Here is a 17,129-nt window from a genome sequence, read left to right on the forward strand (position 1 = left end):
GGAGTGTTGAGAAGGAGTGAGGTTGGAATTGGAGAGGAATGTTGAAGTCGAGACGGTTGATGTCCCATTGGCAGTTGGCAATGGAAAGGTCCAGAGCAGGCAAAAGACCAAGGTGGGGTGTCCAGGAGGAGGAGAAGGGTTAAAGATGGGAGAAAGAGGTCACTGGTGTGGGGTGGGGCGTCCTTGCCTAAGAAATAGGCTCGGAGACGGAGAGATGGCGGAGGAAGAGCTCGGCATCATGGTGGGTGCGGAACTCACTGAGGTGTGGGTGCGAGGGGACCGAGGACAGAACGGTCTGCCTCAGAGAGGGAGGCTGGAAGGAATTGTGAAGACCCGGCACGGATGAGAGCTGGGATTGGAGTGGGGGAGGGAGTTGGTAGTGTCTGAGGAGAGGGGAGGATTGAGGTGTTCAGGGAAAGTGATAGATAGGTGAATAGGAGAGAACTCGTAGCGGGGGAGCCAAGATGGAATATATTGTGTGTGTTGCTCTGAATTTATAGTATCTGTTGAACCTCTTGTGTTTAATCGCTGGTGTGTTTCTGGTTTTTAATTGTGAGGAGAGTTAATTTGCTCAAAAACAATAATTCAACCTCAGGGATAGAAGAGCTTCAGGAGTCTATTCAGCAGTAGTGGGAATTGAACCCGGGTCGCCGGTACAGTAAAGCGTTGTGTGGACCGCTACGCTACCGGGCCGCCCCACGGTTCACTTGGAATCCAGCACTGTGTATGGAGTGTATGATGGACGGGATTGTGTTAAAAACAAATCCAGTGCACCCCTTGGCTGGCGGGGTAGAGATACGTCTCTAGCAAAGGAGGTGTGAAGCGCTCTTTCCCTCCGCCAGCCTGCAGGTCACCCTTGGGCAAGGTGTAGTACCTGCCACCTGCCTAGCCCCCCAGTCTGGGTTATGTGAGGCTAAGGGAGCAGCTGGTGGATGGTTGTATGAGCAGCCGGTGCAGATCACAAGTCCAGGTTACGCCACCACTGATACCAGGCAGACAATCTCTGAAGAGTATTGATAATGGCTGGGGGGTGGGGGGGGGCGGCGGTCAGATGTCTTGTAAAGACACTGCCCAGAAGGCGGCAGTGACAAACCACTTCTGTAGAAAACTTTGCCAAGAACAATCATGGTCATGGAAAAAACTGATTGCCCACATCACACGACACGGTGCATAATGGTGACGTCATATGACACGGCACATATTGATGAAGCAGCTCAATTTCCAGCTGACAAATTCTGGAAATCCAGAGTAACACAAGCAAAATGGAGCAACTCAGGAGATTAGGGAGCTGGATAAAGAGCCAACATTACGGAGAGGTCCACAGCCTTGTTGTGGTTTGAAGGCTTGCATGCCTCAATGACCCAGAGAGCTATGCTGGCTGGGGTCGGGGCTTTGTGCTTTGGCTCTTGGTAGGATCGCCCACGCCGAACAGGTCAAAGGGTAGAGGTCAAACTAAGAGTGGTCCAGCAGTCCTCGGGATTCGGGGGTTCAGCTCAGAATTGTTACAGAAACAGTAGTGACGATTCCTTCTACGTCTGAGTGCTGACGATACTCCTGAGTCTCCACCTGGGGCTTGCAAGGCTGACAGTAGTGAAAACGGAGAGAAGCCACCGACGTGATGAAGGGAGTCCTGAAGATCGTCAGAGACGGAGGACCTTCATTGCAGAAGGTAAAGTAAGTTTCAGGCCGAGACCCTTCATTAGGACTCACTAATACTTTGTGATTGGTGAAACCAACCATTGTGTGTGGGACATTCTGACTCTGCCCAGCTGAAACTATATAGAGGGAAGGCATCAGATCAGTATCGGCACCTTGTGAAAGATATATCCCTACCTCTTAAGGCCCAGTTCAAGACACTTAAATCTCTGTTTAGTTGTATATTCAGGGTGCCATGCGTCAACCCTGTAACAGAAAGGGTTCTGCTAGTTGGGACGTGCTACCATTGTAATTATGTGATTCTGTCAATCTGCCTGACTCTATTCAAAATGTTCACATTAAGTAGGTGATTAGTTAATCATGGTGTCGACAAAGTCAAAGTAAAATTTATTATCAAAGTAGGTATGCATTTCCATCTACAACCCTGAGATTCATTTTCAATAAATCTATGGAATACAAGCCTTAACAGAATCAATGAAAGACCGCGACAACTTGGGGGTCAGCCAGAGTGCAAAAGGCAACAAGCTGTGCAAATCCGAAAAGAAAGAAACAATAAGCAATAAATATCGAGAACATGAGATGAAGAGTCCTTGAAAGTGAATCCACAAGTTGTGGGAACATTTCAGTGATGGAGCAAGTGAAGTTGAGTGAAGTTAACCCCTTTGGTTCAAGAGCCTGTACCACCTTTGTGATGGTTGAGGGGTAATAACTGTTCCTGAACCTGGTGGTGTGGGTCCTGAGGCTGCTGTACCTCCTTCTTGATGGTTGAGGGGTAATAACTGTTCCTGAACCTGGTGGTGTGAGTCCTGAGGCTTCTGTACCACCTTCTTGATGGTTGAGGGGTAATAACTGTTCCTGAACCTGGTGGTGTGAGTCCTGAGGCTCCTGTACCTCCTTCCTGATGGTTGAGGGGTAATAACTGTTCCTGAACCTGGTGGTGTGGGTCCTGAGGCTTCTGTACCTCCTTCCTGTTGGCAGCAATGAGGGAGGGAGTCGGATGATGGATGCTAATTTCCTGTGACAGTGTTTCACATAGATGTGCTTTACCTGTGATGGACTGGGCAGCATCCACAACTTTTTGTAGGATTTTCCATTCAAGGGAATTGGTGTTTCCCTACCAGGCTGTGGTGCAGTCTGTCAATATACTCTCCACCACACATCTATAGAAGTTTGTCAAAGTTTTAGAGGTCACGCTGAATCTCCACAGGCTCTCAAGAAAGTAGAGGCGCTGCCGTGCTTTCTACAATAGAATTTACAATAAAAACTCCACGTAAACACAGATTGCCAAACAACCAATGTGCAAAAGAATGCAAGTTGTGTATTAAAGAAAAGCAGGGAACTTGAGTTGTAAAATGTCCTTGAAATATGAGTTTGCAGTTTGCAGGAAATATGAAAAGTAGTGTCCTGGAGAGTAAGAATCTCTCGGATTCACCTGCACCCTACACGAGGACTGAAAAGGGTTCTCGGCTTGAAACGTCGACTGTGTATTCAATACCTTAGATGCTGCCTGACCTGCTGTGTTCCTCCGACAGTTTGCATGTGTTGTTCTGGGTTTCCAGCTTCTGCAGAGCCTCTCGTGTTTATGAAGACCCTCCCCATTCCTGCATTTGTTGCTCCGGTGTTTCTCCATTCTCCAGTCCCCCACCTTCCTTCCTTCCTCCCTCCTGCGACGGCAGCAATCTATTGGTCTCCAGTCTACAATCACAGACTGAACTGGCATTGTTTCTTTCGCAGTTCGCCGTGCAGCCGCACTCCTTGGGTTGAAAGAGGTCGGCGAAGAGGAGCAATGGACATTGTACTGGTCGGACAATTTCGTGTCACGGGATAAAGCCATGTCACTAAAGCGGTACCAGGTAATTGACCCACTTAAGAGCCAATCAGAAGCTCCCATTCCACCCCCACCCCCAGAACCTGCACCATTGTGAAACTCCACTCAGCTTTTAAATTTCATGATGTTGATGCTGTAGTTACAAGGCATTCCTTCCCTCCGCTAGCCTGCATGTCAGCTTTGGGCAAGGTGTAGCCCCTGGTTAGCCCCCCCCCACTGATCAGGGTCACGCGAAGCCATGGGGGCAGCTGGTGGATGGCCATATGAGCAGCCAGTGCAGATCAAAAGTCCTGGTGATATAACCACTGACGCCAGGCAGACAATCTCTGAAGAGTATTGACAATGGTTTGGTGGTGGGGGGAGCGGGGGTTAGCCATAGGACATAGAACAGTACAGCACAGTACAGGCCCTTCGGCCCACAATGTTGTGCCGACCCTTAAGCACTTCCTACCATATAACCCCACCACCTTAAATTCCTCCATATACCTGTCTAACACTCTCTTAAATTTCACCAGTGTATCTGCCTTCATTACTGACTCAAGCAGTGCATTCCACGCACCAACCACTCTCTGAATAAAAAACCTTCCTCTAATATCCCCCTTGAACTTCACACCCCTTACCTTAAAACCATGTCCTCTTGTACTGAGCAGTGGTGCCCTGGGGAAGAGGCGCTGGCTATCCACTCTATCTATTCCTCTTAATATCTTGTATACCTCTATCATGTCTCCCGTCATCCTCCTTCTCTCCAAAGAGTAAAGCCCTATCTCCCTTAATCTCTGATCATAATCCATACTCTCTAAACCAGGCCCCATCCTGTTAAATCTCCTCTGTACCCTTTCCAATGCTTCCACATCCTTCCTAAAGTGAGGCGACCAGAACTGGACACGGTACTCCAAGTGTGGCCTAACCAGAGTTTTATAGAGCTGCATCATTACCTCGCAACTCTTAAACTCTGTCCCTCGACTTATGAAAGCTAACACCCCATAAGCTTTCTTAACTACCCTATCTACCTGTGAGGCAACTCATATTATCCCCACCTTCATCAAGTTCCCTCTCATTGGTGATTACCGAAGAGAAGTATTCATTGAGGACCTCGCTCACTTCCACAACCTCCAGGCACATCTTCCCACCTTTATCTCTAATCGGTCCTACCTTCATTCCTGTCATCATTTTGTTCTTCACATAATTGAAGAATGCCTGGGTTTTCCTTTACCCTACTCGCCAAAGCCTTCTCATGTTCCCTTCTTGCTCTTCTCAGCCCTTTCTTAAGCTCCTTTCTTGCTACCCTATATTCCTCAATAGACCCATCTGATCCTTGCTACTAGACCACGTATTCTGCCTTCTTCCAACTGACTAGATTTTCCACCTCACTTGTCACCCGTGGTTCCTTCACCCTACCATTCTTTATCTTCCTCACCGGGACAAATTTATCCCTAACATCCAGCAAGAGATCCCTAAACATCGACCACATGTCCATAATACATTTCCCTGCAAAAACATCATCCCAATTCACACCCGCAAGTTCTAGCCTTATAGCCTCATAATTTGCCCTTCCCCAATTAAAATTTTTCCTGTCCTCTCTGATTCTATCCTTTTCCATGATAATGTCAAAGGCCAGGGAGCAGTGATCACCGTCCTCCAGATGTTCACCCACTGAGAGATCTGTGACCTGACCTGGTTCATTACCTAGTACTAGATCTAGTATGGCATTCCCCCTAGTCGGCCTGTCAACATATTGTGACAGGAATCCATGCTGGACATACTTAACAAACTCTGCCCCGTCTAAACCATTGGAACTAATCAGGTGCCAATCAATAATAGGGAAATTAAAGTCACCCATGACAACAACCCTGTTATTTTTGCACCTTTCCAAAATCTGCCTCCCAGTCTGCTCCTGGGTATTTCTGCTGATACCAGGATGCCTATAGAATACTCCCAATAGAGTAACTGCTCCCTTCCCATTCCTGACTTCTACCCATACTGACTCAAAAGAGGATCCTGCTACATTACACACCCTTTCTGTAGCTGTAATAGTATCCCTGACCAGGAATGCCACCCCTCCTCCCCTTTCCCCCCTCTCTATCCCTTTTAAAGCACTGAAATCCAGGAATATTGAGAATCCATCCCTACCATCGTGTAAAGACAACACCCAGAAGAAGGCGATGGCAAACCACTTCTGTAGATAACATTTGCTGAGAACAATCACGATCAGGAGACCATGATTGCCCACGTCATATGACATAATGGTTATGACGTGCCTAAGACTTTTGCACACAGTACTGTATTTGTCATCGTGGAGCAGACAGCGAGTTTGTAACTCTGGCGGGAACAAAGGATTTTGGGAATGGCGAGGGTGGAGCACCCCAGGAAGGGTGTGGGACAGGTGGCAGAGAAGGAGTGCCGGGGGGGCGGGGGGGGTGCAGACACACCCAGCCCTGAGACGCCAGGCAAGGTCACTTGATTCCAAAAATTGGTTTATTAATCATTACAGAATGTCTCTCTGGTGCCTCCCCCTCCCTTTCCATTTTCCCAACCATGATTCATTCCCCTGTCCCTGCCTCACTTCCCACTCAGTCCACAACAGACACCCGTATCAGAATCAGGTTTATCATCACTCACACATGTCATGAAATTAGATTTTTTTTGTGGCAGCAGTACAGTGCAATACATAAAATCACTACAGTACTGTGCACCCTTGATATTTAGATGTGCTCCTAAGACTTTTGCAGAGTACTCTACCTCATTATGATCTTGCATTTTGTCATTTACCTGTGCTGCATTTTCTGGGTAGCTTTTACACTTTATTCTGTACTTTGATTATTTTACCCTGTTCTGCCTCATTGTACTGATCTGTGTGAACAGTAGGCAAGACAAGCTTTTCACTGATTCTTGGTGTGTGCATGAAAATCGCAGGAGGTTAGCAGTTTCTGACATACTCAAACCACCCTGTCTGTCACCGGCAATCATTCCACGGTCAAAGTCACTTAGATCACAAATTCTTCCCCCTCTATTCTGATGTTTGGTCTGAACAATGACTGAACTTCTTGACCATGTCTGCATGTTTTTATTAATTGAGTTTCTGCCACATGGTTGGCTGATGAGATATTTTATATTAAGGAGCAGGAGCACCTAGTAAAATGGTCACTGAACGTATACCACGTCATACTGGTATACCGTCTGCATGGATTGTTAATTCTTTTCCTCACACAGAAAATGAATTACTTTCTTGGGATGAACGAAATCTGTATGAAGGATTTGCTGGTCATGAACTTAAATCGCATGCTAAGGCAGTACCCAGAAGATTACAACATCTTCCCAAAAAGCTGGCGTTTACCATCTGAGTAAGTTTAAAGACCACCTCGAAATGGAGTGGGGCTCTGTTCATGCGTGTGTGTGTTTCAAACTTTCAAAGTACATTTATTATCAAAGAATGTGTAAATTATACAACCCTGAGATCTCCTTGCTTGTCAGCAGTTGCAAAGGAAGAAATCCGAAAGAACCCAATTAAAACTAAAGGCCAACACCCGATGGCGGAGAAAGGGAAAAAACACAAATCATGCAAACAGCAGAAGCAAGCAAAATCTGTATGGTCTCTCAGAACCATAAAGTGTGTGTGTGTGTGTATAAGTTATGAAAAGATTAAAGATTAGCCTTACTTGTCACATGTACAGTACATCGAAACATACAGTGATATGTGGTGTCAGGCACAGAGCCGAGAGTGCATCGAACCGGCAAAGCCCGGGTCCCGAGAGCGAGGAACGACCTGAGATTTGGACGATTTAAGTGCCAGGCCAGATTGAAAAGGTCAGGAGGTGACGAACGGGCTGGTATTCAGCTCGCTGCTCGGAAAGGCTTACTGAGCAGTGCGCTGAACTGAGGCCGTGGCCTGCAACGAACAGGCTCCTGGACTGGCTGCAGTGATGACTGGCTTCGTGTCAGTGCACTCACTTCTGTCAACTTCAGTTCTGAAAGTTATTTGCTTACTTTTATTGTTGGCACGATTTAATTTTGTTTCTGCCCATTGGGTGTCTGGCAGTCTTCACTTTTTTAATGGGTTCTTTTATGTTTCCTTGTTCTGTGGCTGCCTGTAAGGAGACGATTCGCAGGATTGGATGTCGTATACCTACTTTGATAATAAATGTACTTTGAACTGCGTCAATGACACTTAGCACCACTTTCCCATCTTTATTACATCAAAGGTTAAAGTTCAAAGTAAATTTATTATCAAGGTACATATATGATATGACCTTGAAATTTGTTTTCTTGCAAGTACGATAGAATTTGTGAAAGACTATAAATAACAAAGACTGACAAACAACCAATGCGCAAAAGAAGACGGATTGTGCCAAGTTGCAGAGTTCTTGAAAAAGAGTCCACAGGGTTGTAGAATGAGTTGAGGGTGGAGGTGAGTGAAGGTATCCATGCTGCTGATGGTTGAGGGGTAATTACTGTTCCTGAACCTGATGGTGTGGGACCCCAGTCTGCTTGGACCTCTTTGTCCAATGAGCAGAGAGCATGGATGTGGATGTTGGATGCTGTTTTCTTGTGGCAGTTAAGTGTACTCAATGGTGGGGAGGATTTTGCCTGGTATGGACTTTCTATAAACTCTTCCATTAATGCACATTGGTCTGAAGTTGAGATACGTTTTAAAAAAAACCTCGACATATCTCATCTTAGCAATCTTTGTTGAACATACACCCAAGTTGCAAGGGTCCATTAAGTTAACATCTAATGGAAAGAGATATTAAATGACCATTACCAGTCTCTTCTCCCGTGTACCCACCCTCACCCCCTCCCACTCTCCCTGTCACTTCCTCTGTTGCTTCCTCTTCCCACTCATACCCACTCTCTCCCAATACTCCCCCCACTCCCCTGCCACTCTGCTCTTGCACTCCCCTGCTCCCAATCCCCCATGCATGCCCTCCAACACACACCTCCCAATCCCCGCTTTCACTCCCCCAACACCCCTCCCAGTCCCCCCTCTGAGTCCTCTCTCCCACTCCACCCTCCACTGCTGCCTCCCCTCCCCTCTCACATCTGTATCATACAGCTCTCCAGTGATGTGGATGCAGCGTATAAGATATAGCTGACCAATCTCCTACCATTGCCCAAAGGCAAAAGTACCCACATGATTGATATAACGACTGCATCCCTCACCTGCTTAAAAAATTATGGTGTCAAAGGCAAGTGCTCATTCAATAGTCAACAAATTAGGAAAAGAGATGGCAAGGTGGGACTTGTGAGGCAAAGAGATGGCATGGTGGGACTTGTGAGGCAAAGAGATGATGTGGTGGGACTTGTTAGGCAAAGGGATGGCATGGTGGGACTTTTTAGGCAAAGGAATGGTGTGGTGGGACTTGTTAGGCAAAAGGATGGCGTGGTGGGACTTGTTAGGCAAAGAGATGGCGTGGTGGGACTTGTTAGGCAAAGGGATGGCGTGGTGAGACTTCTGGGCAAAGAGATGGCCCGGTGGGACTTGAGGCCTCCAGTAAAATTGACAGCAACAAAAGAGAGTTAATTTAAAATAAGTCTCTGCGATCAGCTTAAAAAATTATGGTGTCAAAGGCAAGTGCTCATTCAATAGTCAACAAATTAGGAAAAGAGATGGCAAGGTGGGACATGTGAGGCAAAGAGATGGCATGGTGGGACTTGTGAGGCAAAGGGATGGGGTGGTGGGGCTTGTGAGGCAAAGAGATGGTGTGGTGGGACTTGTTAGGAAAAGAGATGGCGTGGGTGGGACTTGTTAGGCAAAGAGATGGTGTGGTGGGACTTGTTAGGAAAAGAGATGGTGTAGTGGGACTTGTTAGGCAAAGAGATGGTGTGGTGGAACTTTTTAGGCAAAGGAATTGAGCAATGAGGAAGGGTTAATTAGCAATCTTGTCGTGAGAGGCCCCTTGGGTAAGAGTGACCATAATATGGTGGAATTCTTCATTAAGATGGAGAGTGACATAGTTAATTCAGAAACAAAGGTTCTGAACTTAAAGAAGGGTAACTTTGAAGGTATGAGACGTGAATTAGCTAAGATAGACTGGCAAATGACACTTAAATGGTTGACGATGGATATGCAATGGCAAGCATTTAAAGATCGCATGGATGAACTACAACAATTGTTCATCCCAGTTTGGCAAAAGAATAAATCAAGGAAGGTAGTGCACCCGTGGCTGACAAGGGAAATTAGGGATAGTATCAATTCCAAAGAAGAAGCATACAAATTAGCCAAAAAAAGTGGCTCACCTGAGGACTGGGAGAAATTCAGAGTTCAGCAAAGGAGGACATAGGGCTTAGTTAGGAAGGGGAAAAAAGATTATGAGAGAAAACTGGCAGGGAACATAAAAACTGACTGTAAAAGCTTTTATAGATATGTGAAAAGAAAAAGATTGGTTAAGACAAATGTAGGTCCCCTACGGACAGAAACAGGTGAATTGATTATGGGGAGCAAGGACATGGCAGGCCAACTGAATAATTACTTTGGTTCTGTCTTCACTAAGGGGGACATAAATAATCTTCCGGAAATAGTAGGGGACAGAGGGTCCAGTGAGATGGAGGAACTGAGGGAAATACATGTTAGTAGGGAAGTGGTGTTAGGTAAATTGAAGGGATTAAAGGCAGATAAATCCCCAGGGCCAGATGGTCTGCATCCCAGAGTGCTTCAGGAAGTAGCCCAAGAAATAGTGGATGCATTAGTGATAATTTTTCAAAACTCGTTAGATTCTGGACTAGTTCCTGAGGATTAGAGGGTGGCTAATGTAACCCCACTTTTTAAAAAAGGAGGGAGAGAGATACCGGGGAATTATAGACCGGTTAGCCTAACATCGGTGGTGGGGAAACTGCTAGAGTCAGTCATCAAAGATGTGATAACAGCACATTTGGAAAGCAGTGAAATGATCGGACAAAGTCAGCATGGATTTGTGAAAGGAAAATCATGTCTGACGAATCTCATAGAATTTTTTGAGGATGTAACTAGTAGAGTGGATCGGGGAGAACCAGTGGATGTGGTATATTTGGATTTTCAAAAGGCTTTTGACAAGGTCCCACACAGGAGATTAGTGTGCAAACTTAAAGCACTCGGTATTGGGGGTAAGGTATTGATGTGGATAGAGAATTGGTTGGCAGACAGGAAGCAAAGAGTGGGAATAAACGGGACCTTTTCAGAATGGCAGACAGTGACTAGTGGGGTACTGCAAGGCTCAGTGCTGGGACCCCAGTTGTTTACAATATATATTAATGACTTGGATGAGGGAATTAAATGCAGCATCTCCAAGTTTGCGGATGACACGAAGCTGGGCGGCAGTGTTAGCTGTGAGGAGGATGCTAAGAGGATGCAGGGTAACTTGGATAGGTTAGGTGAGTGGGTAAATTCATGGCAGATGCAATTTAATGTGGATAAATGTGAAGTTATCCACTTTGGTGGCAAAAACAGGAAAACAGATTATTATCTGAATGGTGGCCGATTAGGAAAAGGGGAGGTGCAATGAGACCTGGGTGTCATTATACACCAGTCATTGAAAGTGGGCATGCAGGTACAGCAGGCAGTGAAAAAGGCAAATGGTATGCTGGCATTCATAGCAAGAGGATTCGAGTACAGGAGCAGGGAGGTACTACTGCAGTTGTACAAGGTTTTGGTGAGACCATACCTGGAGTATTGTGTGGAGTTTTGGTCCCCTAATCTGAGGAAAGACATCCTTGCCATAGAAGGAGTACAAAGAAGGTTCACCAGATTGATTCCTGGGATGGCAGGACTTTCATATGATGAAAGACTGGATGAACTAGTCTTATACTCGTTGGAATTTAGAAGATTGCGGGGGGGATCTGATTGAAATGTATAAAATCTTAAAGGGATTAGACAGGCTAGATGCAGGAAGATTGTTCCCGATGTTGGGAAAGTCCAGAACGAGGGGTCACAGTTTGAGGATAAAGGGGAAGCCTTTTAGGACCAAGATTAAGAAAAACTTCTTCACACAGAAGGTGGTGAATCTGTGGAATTCTCTGCCACAGGAAACAGTTGAGGCCAGCTCATTGGCTATATTTAAGAGGGAGTTAGACATGGCCCTTGTGGCTAAAGGGATCAAGGGGTATGGAGGGAACGCTGGTACAGGGTTCTGAGCTGGATGATCAGCCATGATCATACTGAATGGCGGTGCAGGCTAGAAGGGCTGAATGGCCTACTCCTGCACCTATTTTCTATGTTTCTATATTTCTATGGAATGGTGTGGTGGGACTTGTTAGGCAAAGGGATGGTGTGGTGGGACTTGTTAGGCAAAGGGATGGCGTGGTGAGACTTGTTGGGCAAAGAGATGGCCCGGTGGGACTTGTGGCCTCCAGTTAAATTGACAGCAACAAAAGAGAGTTAATTTAAAATAAGTCTCTGCAATCAGCAGCAAATATAATTCAGCCATGTCTCCTGACTAAAAGCAGTGAGTGAAGGAGAGCTGAACAAGGTACAGAGGGAATGGATCTTTGATGTAGAAAGGAAAGCTAGGGGTCCAAGTTCATAACTCCCTGCAAATGGCCATGCAGATAGGTAGGGTGGTCAAGAGGGTGTACAGAAGTCTTTGCCTTCTTGGTTGTACACTCAGTACCCGAGTAAAGACGACATTTCACAACTGTATAAAGCTTCATTCAGCCTCCATTTGGAGTGTTGTTGCAGTTTGGTCACCCTATTGCAGGAAGGATATGGAGTCTAAGACTGCAGGACCATAAGACACAGGTGCAGAATTAGGCCATTTGGCTCATCGAGTCTGCTCCGCATTCCATCATGGCTGATCGATTATCCTTCCCAAACCCACTCTCCAGCCTTCTCCCTATAACCTTTGACGCTCTGACTAATCAAGAACTTATCAGCCTCCACCAGTGGTTTGTCCTCCACAGTCATCTGTGGCAATGAATTCCACATGTTCACCACCTTCTGGCTAAAGAAATTCCTCCTCATCCCTGTTCTAAGGGGACGTCCTTGTACTCTGAGGTCTTGAACTCTCCCACGATTCTCCTCTAGGGGAGAAATTGGTCCAGGGACTGACTTACACAGGCGTGGGGACATTTGATTGGATTTTGAGGACGGGTAACTAGACCATAGACAGGGGCTTGGCCTCCACAGCTGTCTGTGGCAACAAACTCCGCTGATTCACCACTCTCGCTGTAGCTCGGGAGTTACCAACCTGTTTTATGCCATTGACCCCTACCGTTAACCAAGGGATCTGTCGACCACAGAATGGGAATCCCTACAAGACTAGCTGAGAAATTCTTTCTCGTATCCGTTGAAAATGGACGTCTCTCTATTTTGAGGCTGTGCCCTTTGGTCTGAGACTCACTTGAGAGAGGATGCAGAAAAGGTTGGGCAGGATGCTGCCTGACTGAGAGAGTATAAATCTCTTTTGTCTCTACATTGAGGTTGGACAAGATTGGGATTTTTTTTCTTGGGAGTGCAGGAGGCCGAGGGAAGTTTATAAACGTTGGACAAGATTAGATTATGAGGACACTCAGTCCACGTTTATTGTCATTTAGAAATGATTCAATGTTCCTCCAGTAGAATATCACAGAAACACAGGACAGACCAAGACTAAAAGGGACACAAACCACATAATTATAACATATAGTTACAACATTGCAAAGGAATACCGTAATTTGATAAAGAGCAAACCATGGGCATGGTTTAAAAAAAGTCTCAAAGTCCCAATAGCCCCAACATCTCACGCAGACAGTAGAAGGGAGAGACTCTCCCTACCATGAGCCTCCAGCGTTGCAAACTTGCCGAAGCAGCATCCTGGAAGCACCTGACCACAGCCGACTCTGAGCCCGTCCGAAAACTTCGAGCCTCTGACCAGCCCTCCGACACCGAGCACCATCTCTACCGAGCGCTTCGACCCCACCCCGGCCGCCAAGCAACGAGCAAAGCCGAGGATTCGGGGCCTTCCCCTCCGGAGATTTCAGATCACACAGTAGCAGAGGCAGCGAAACAGGCATTTCAGAAGTTTCACCAGATGTTCCTCCGTTCTCTCACGTCTGCCTCCATCAAATCAGAATTGTGCATGGCACCCTACTTGACAGATAACAGATATTCATCACCAGAGTTGCCGCTGCGCGCTGTGTCGCGCCGTCATCTTCTCCTCTGCAATTGGGTTATTTTATCTGGAGTGCAGGAGGATGAGGAAATGTATAAAGGTTGGACAAGTTTGGGTTATAGACGATAGACAATAGGTGCAGGAGTAGGCTATTTGGCCCTTCGAGCCAGCACCGCCATTCACTGTGATCATGGCTGATCATCCACAATCAGTACCCCGTTCCTGCCTTCTCCCCATATCCCTTGACTCCACTATCATTAAGAGCTCTATCTAGCTCTTTCTAGAAAGCATCCAGAGAATTGGCCTCCACCGCCTTCTGAGGCAGAGCATTCCACAGATCCACAACTCTCTGGGTGAAAAAGTTTTTCATCAACTCCGTTCTAAATGGCCTACCCCTTATTCTCAAATTGTGGCCCCTGGTTCTGGACTCCCCCAACATGTTTCCTGCCTCTAGCGTGTCCAATCCCTTAATAATCTTATATGTTTCAACGAGATCCCCTCTCATCCTTCTAAATGCTAGTGTATACAAGCCCAGTCGCTCCAATCTTTCAGCATATGACAGTCCCAGCATCCCAGGAATTAACCTCGTGAACCTCGACTGCACTCCCTCAATAGCAAGGATGTACTTCCTCAAATTTGGAGACCAAAGCTGTACACAATACTCCAGGTGTGGTCTCACCAGGGCCCTGTACAACTGCAGAAGGACCTCTTTGCTCTTATACTCAACTCCCCTTGTTATGAAGGCCAACATGCCATTAGCTTTCTTCACTGCCTGCTGTACCTGCATGCTTACTTTCAGTGACTGATGAACAAGAACACCTAGATCTTGTTATACTTCCCCTTTTCCTAACTTGACACCATTCAGATAGTAATCTGCCTTCCTGTTCTTGCCACCAAAGTGGATAACCTCACATTCATCCACATTAAACTGCATCTGCCCACACACCCAACCTGTCCAAGTCATCCTGCATTATCTCAACATCTCCGCACATTTCACACTGCCACCCAGCTTTGTGTCATCTGCAAATTTGCTAATGTTACTTTTAATCCCTTCATCTCAATCATTAATGTATGTTGTAAATAGCTGCGATCCCAGCACCGAGCCTTGCGGTACCCCACTAGTCACCGTCTGCCATTCTGAAAGGGATCCATTTATCCCTACTCTTTGTTTCCTGTCTGCCAGCCAATTTTCTATCCCTGTGAGTACCCTACCCCCAATACCATGTGCTCTAATTTTGCCCACTAATCTTCTATGTGGGACCTTATCAAAGGCTTTCTGTAAGTACAGGTACACTACATCCACTGGCTCTCCCTTGTCCATTTTCATAGTTTCATCCTCAAAAAATTCCAGAAGAATAGTCAAGCATGATTTCCCCTTCATAAATCCATGCTGACTTGGACCGATCCTGTTACTGCTATCCAAATGTGCCGCTATTTCATCCTTTATAATTGACTCCAGCATCTTCCCCAGCACTGATGTCAGGCTAACTGGTCTATAATTCCCTGTTTTCTCTCTCCCTCCTTTCTTAAAAAGTGGGATAACATTAGCTACCCTCCAGTCCTCAGGAACTGATCCTGAATCTATAGAACATTGGAAAATAATTACCAATGCATCCATGGTTTCTAGAGGGTTGTTTTATCTGGGGTGCAGGATAGAAACATAAGGTTTCGGGGCTAAGGACTGGAGGCCTGTCTGAATGTATGAGTGGATGGGTGAGTGGCAGAGTGGGAAAGGAGCTTTACAGAGTCATAGAAAAATACAGCACAGAAACAGGCTCTTTGGCCGATCTAGTCCATGCTGAACCATTTAAACAGCCTAGTCCCATTGGCTGCACCGGGACAATAGCTCTTCATACTTCCTACCATCAATGTACCTATGCAAACTTCTCTTAAACATTGAAATCGAGCTTGCAGGCACCACTTGTGCTGGCAGCTCGTTCCACACTCTCACCACCTTCTGGGTGAAGAGGCTTCCCTTCAGGTTCCCGTTAAACTTTTCAGCTTTCACCTTTAACCTGTGACCTTTGGTTGCACTCCCTCCTAACAGTAGAAAAAGCCAGCTTGCTTTTACCCTATCTCTACCCCTCATAATTTTGTGTACCTCTCATTCTTCCGCATTCCAAGGAATAAATTCCTGACCTATTGAGCCGTTCCTTCTAACTCCTCCAATCTATCTCCCAGACCCGGCAGCATCCTTGTAAATTTTCTCTGTATTGTTTCAACCTTACTTACGACTTTCCTGTACGTTTGTAGGCGACCGAAACTGCACAGAATACTCCAAATTTGCCGTGTTTTGTTGCTTGTGTTGCTCTGCTGAACATCGTGGGCACGCTACGTGGTCACCGGAACGTGCTGCCCCCCAGCACACTTCGGTTGTGTTGTCTGTTAACACAAGTGGCATGTTTCACTATCTGTTTTGGTGCACCTCCGATTAGTAAATGAACCTGATCTGATCTGAATTGTGGTCTGTAAAAAAATAAGGTTGTATAATCAACGTATAGAGTTGGCGTGATGTTTATCATCGTCTTATGCCCCAAAGCCGGTTTGTTTAAAGATGATCTTAAAGGAGAGTTTAACCTGTCAAATCTCACCCATTTTTGCCAGAATGTGTGTCGATATTTGTCCCTGCTCATCCTTTGTTTTGCCAATGCAAATGACACATTTCACTGTATGTTTTGACGTACCTGTGAAGTATCCATGAATCTGAACTTTTAACAGTGAAATCAGCAAATCTGGTTGATGGAGGGTTTACAGAAACGTAAACCACAGTGGACAGTAGTGATCGCTGGAGTTGAGTAGTGTGGAAGAGAACAGGGGTGCAGCAGACGTGCTGGAATCCGTGCTGGGCTGGGGTGGCTGGTTGCTCCTGTCGGTGCTGTCCTCTAGTGTCCACTCCTTGGAATACAAGCTTAATTGCTTGCGGCGGACCCAGCACAAGACAAGTTCATTTGCCCTCGCCTGCTGAACCGGGGCAAGCTGAGGAACTGCTGCATGCTTATTCCTGGCTCCAGGCCAACATCCCAAGCACCCCATCAAACTTCAGGCCTGTGCTATAATTTTTGATGACTGTATGTCCTATCATAACTGTATGTACTATGTGTGTCTTTGTGTGCTTGTGCTTTGCAACTTTGGCCCCAGAGAAGTGCTGTTTCATTTAGCAGCATACATGTGTACGGCCGGATAAGAATTAAACTTGAGCTCAGCCTTGAACTTAAAGACATTATGACCTTCTTCTCTCAGTACTAATGAGTGCTTCTCGCTGCAGATATTTTGATTTTGCGGCCTACTATAAAGCTGCGAAACCCAAGACCTTCATCTGCAAGCCAAATCCTGACTATGACTGGCGCGGCATCTTTTTGACCCAGGACATCAGAGATATGCAGTGCGGGGAGGACGTGATCTGCCAGGTCTACATTCCGAAGGTACTTTACTGCATTCTTGACTCTCTGCCTAGAACGTTAACTCTTTATCTGCATTCTGGTTTCCCTCTTACCCCTTCTCTTCTCCTCCTCCTTCCCTCTCTCCCACGGTCCACTGTCCCCTCCTATCAGATTCCTCCTTCTTCAGCACCTTGCCTCTTCCACCTA

At 46.3% G+C, this 17,129-nt stretch overlaps 1 protein-coding gene across 1 annotated transcript in view; it reads left to right on the forward strand.

Annotated features, from left to right (window-relative positions):
- Positions 1-214: 214 nt before the first annotated feature.
- Positions 215-17,129, forward strand: part of LOC140192997 (tubulin polyglutamylase ttll6-like) — a gene marked incomplete at its 3' end in the record, with an annotated part of 35,224 nt that continues 18,309 nt past the window's right edge. The window contains exons 1-4 of the mRNA XM_072250458.1: positions 215-293; positions 3,391-3,509; positions 6,695-6,825; positions 16,808-16,964. Coding sequence (XP_072106559.1) covers positions 215-293; positions 3,391-3,509; positions 6,695-6,825; positions 16,808-16,964 — 486 coding nt within the window. The remainder of the gene's footprint in view (positions 294-3,390; positions 3,510-6,694; positions 6,826-16,807; positions 16,965-17,129) is intronic.

This window comes from Mobula birostris, unplaced genomic scaffold (assembly GCF_030028105.1).
Source record: "Mobula birostris isolate sMobBir1 unplaced genomic scaffold, sMobBir1.hap1 scaffold_3344, whole genome shotgun sequence".
NCBI lineage: Eukaryota > Metazoa > Chordata > Chondrichthyes > Myliobatiformes > Myliobatidae > Mobula > Mobula birostris.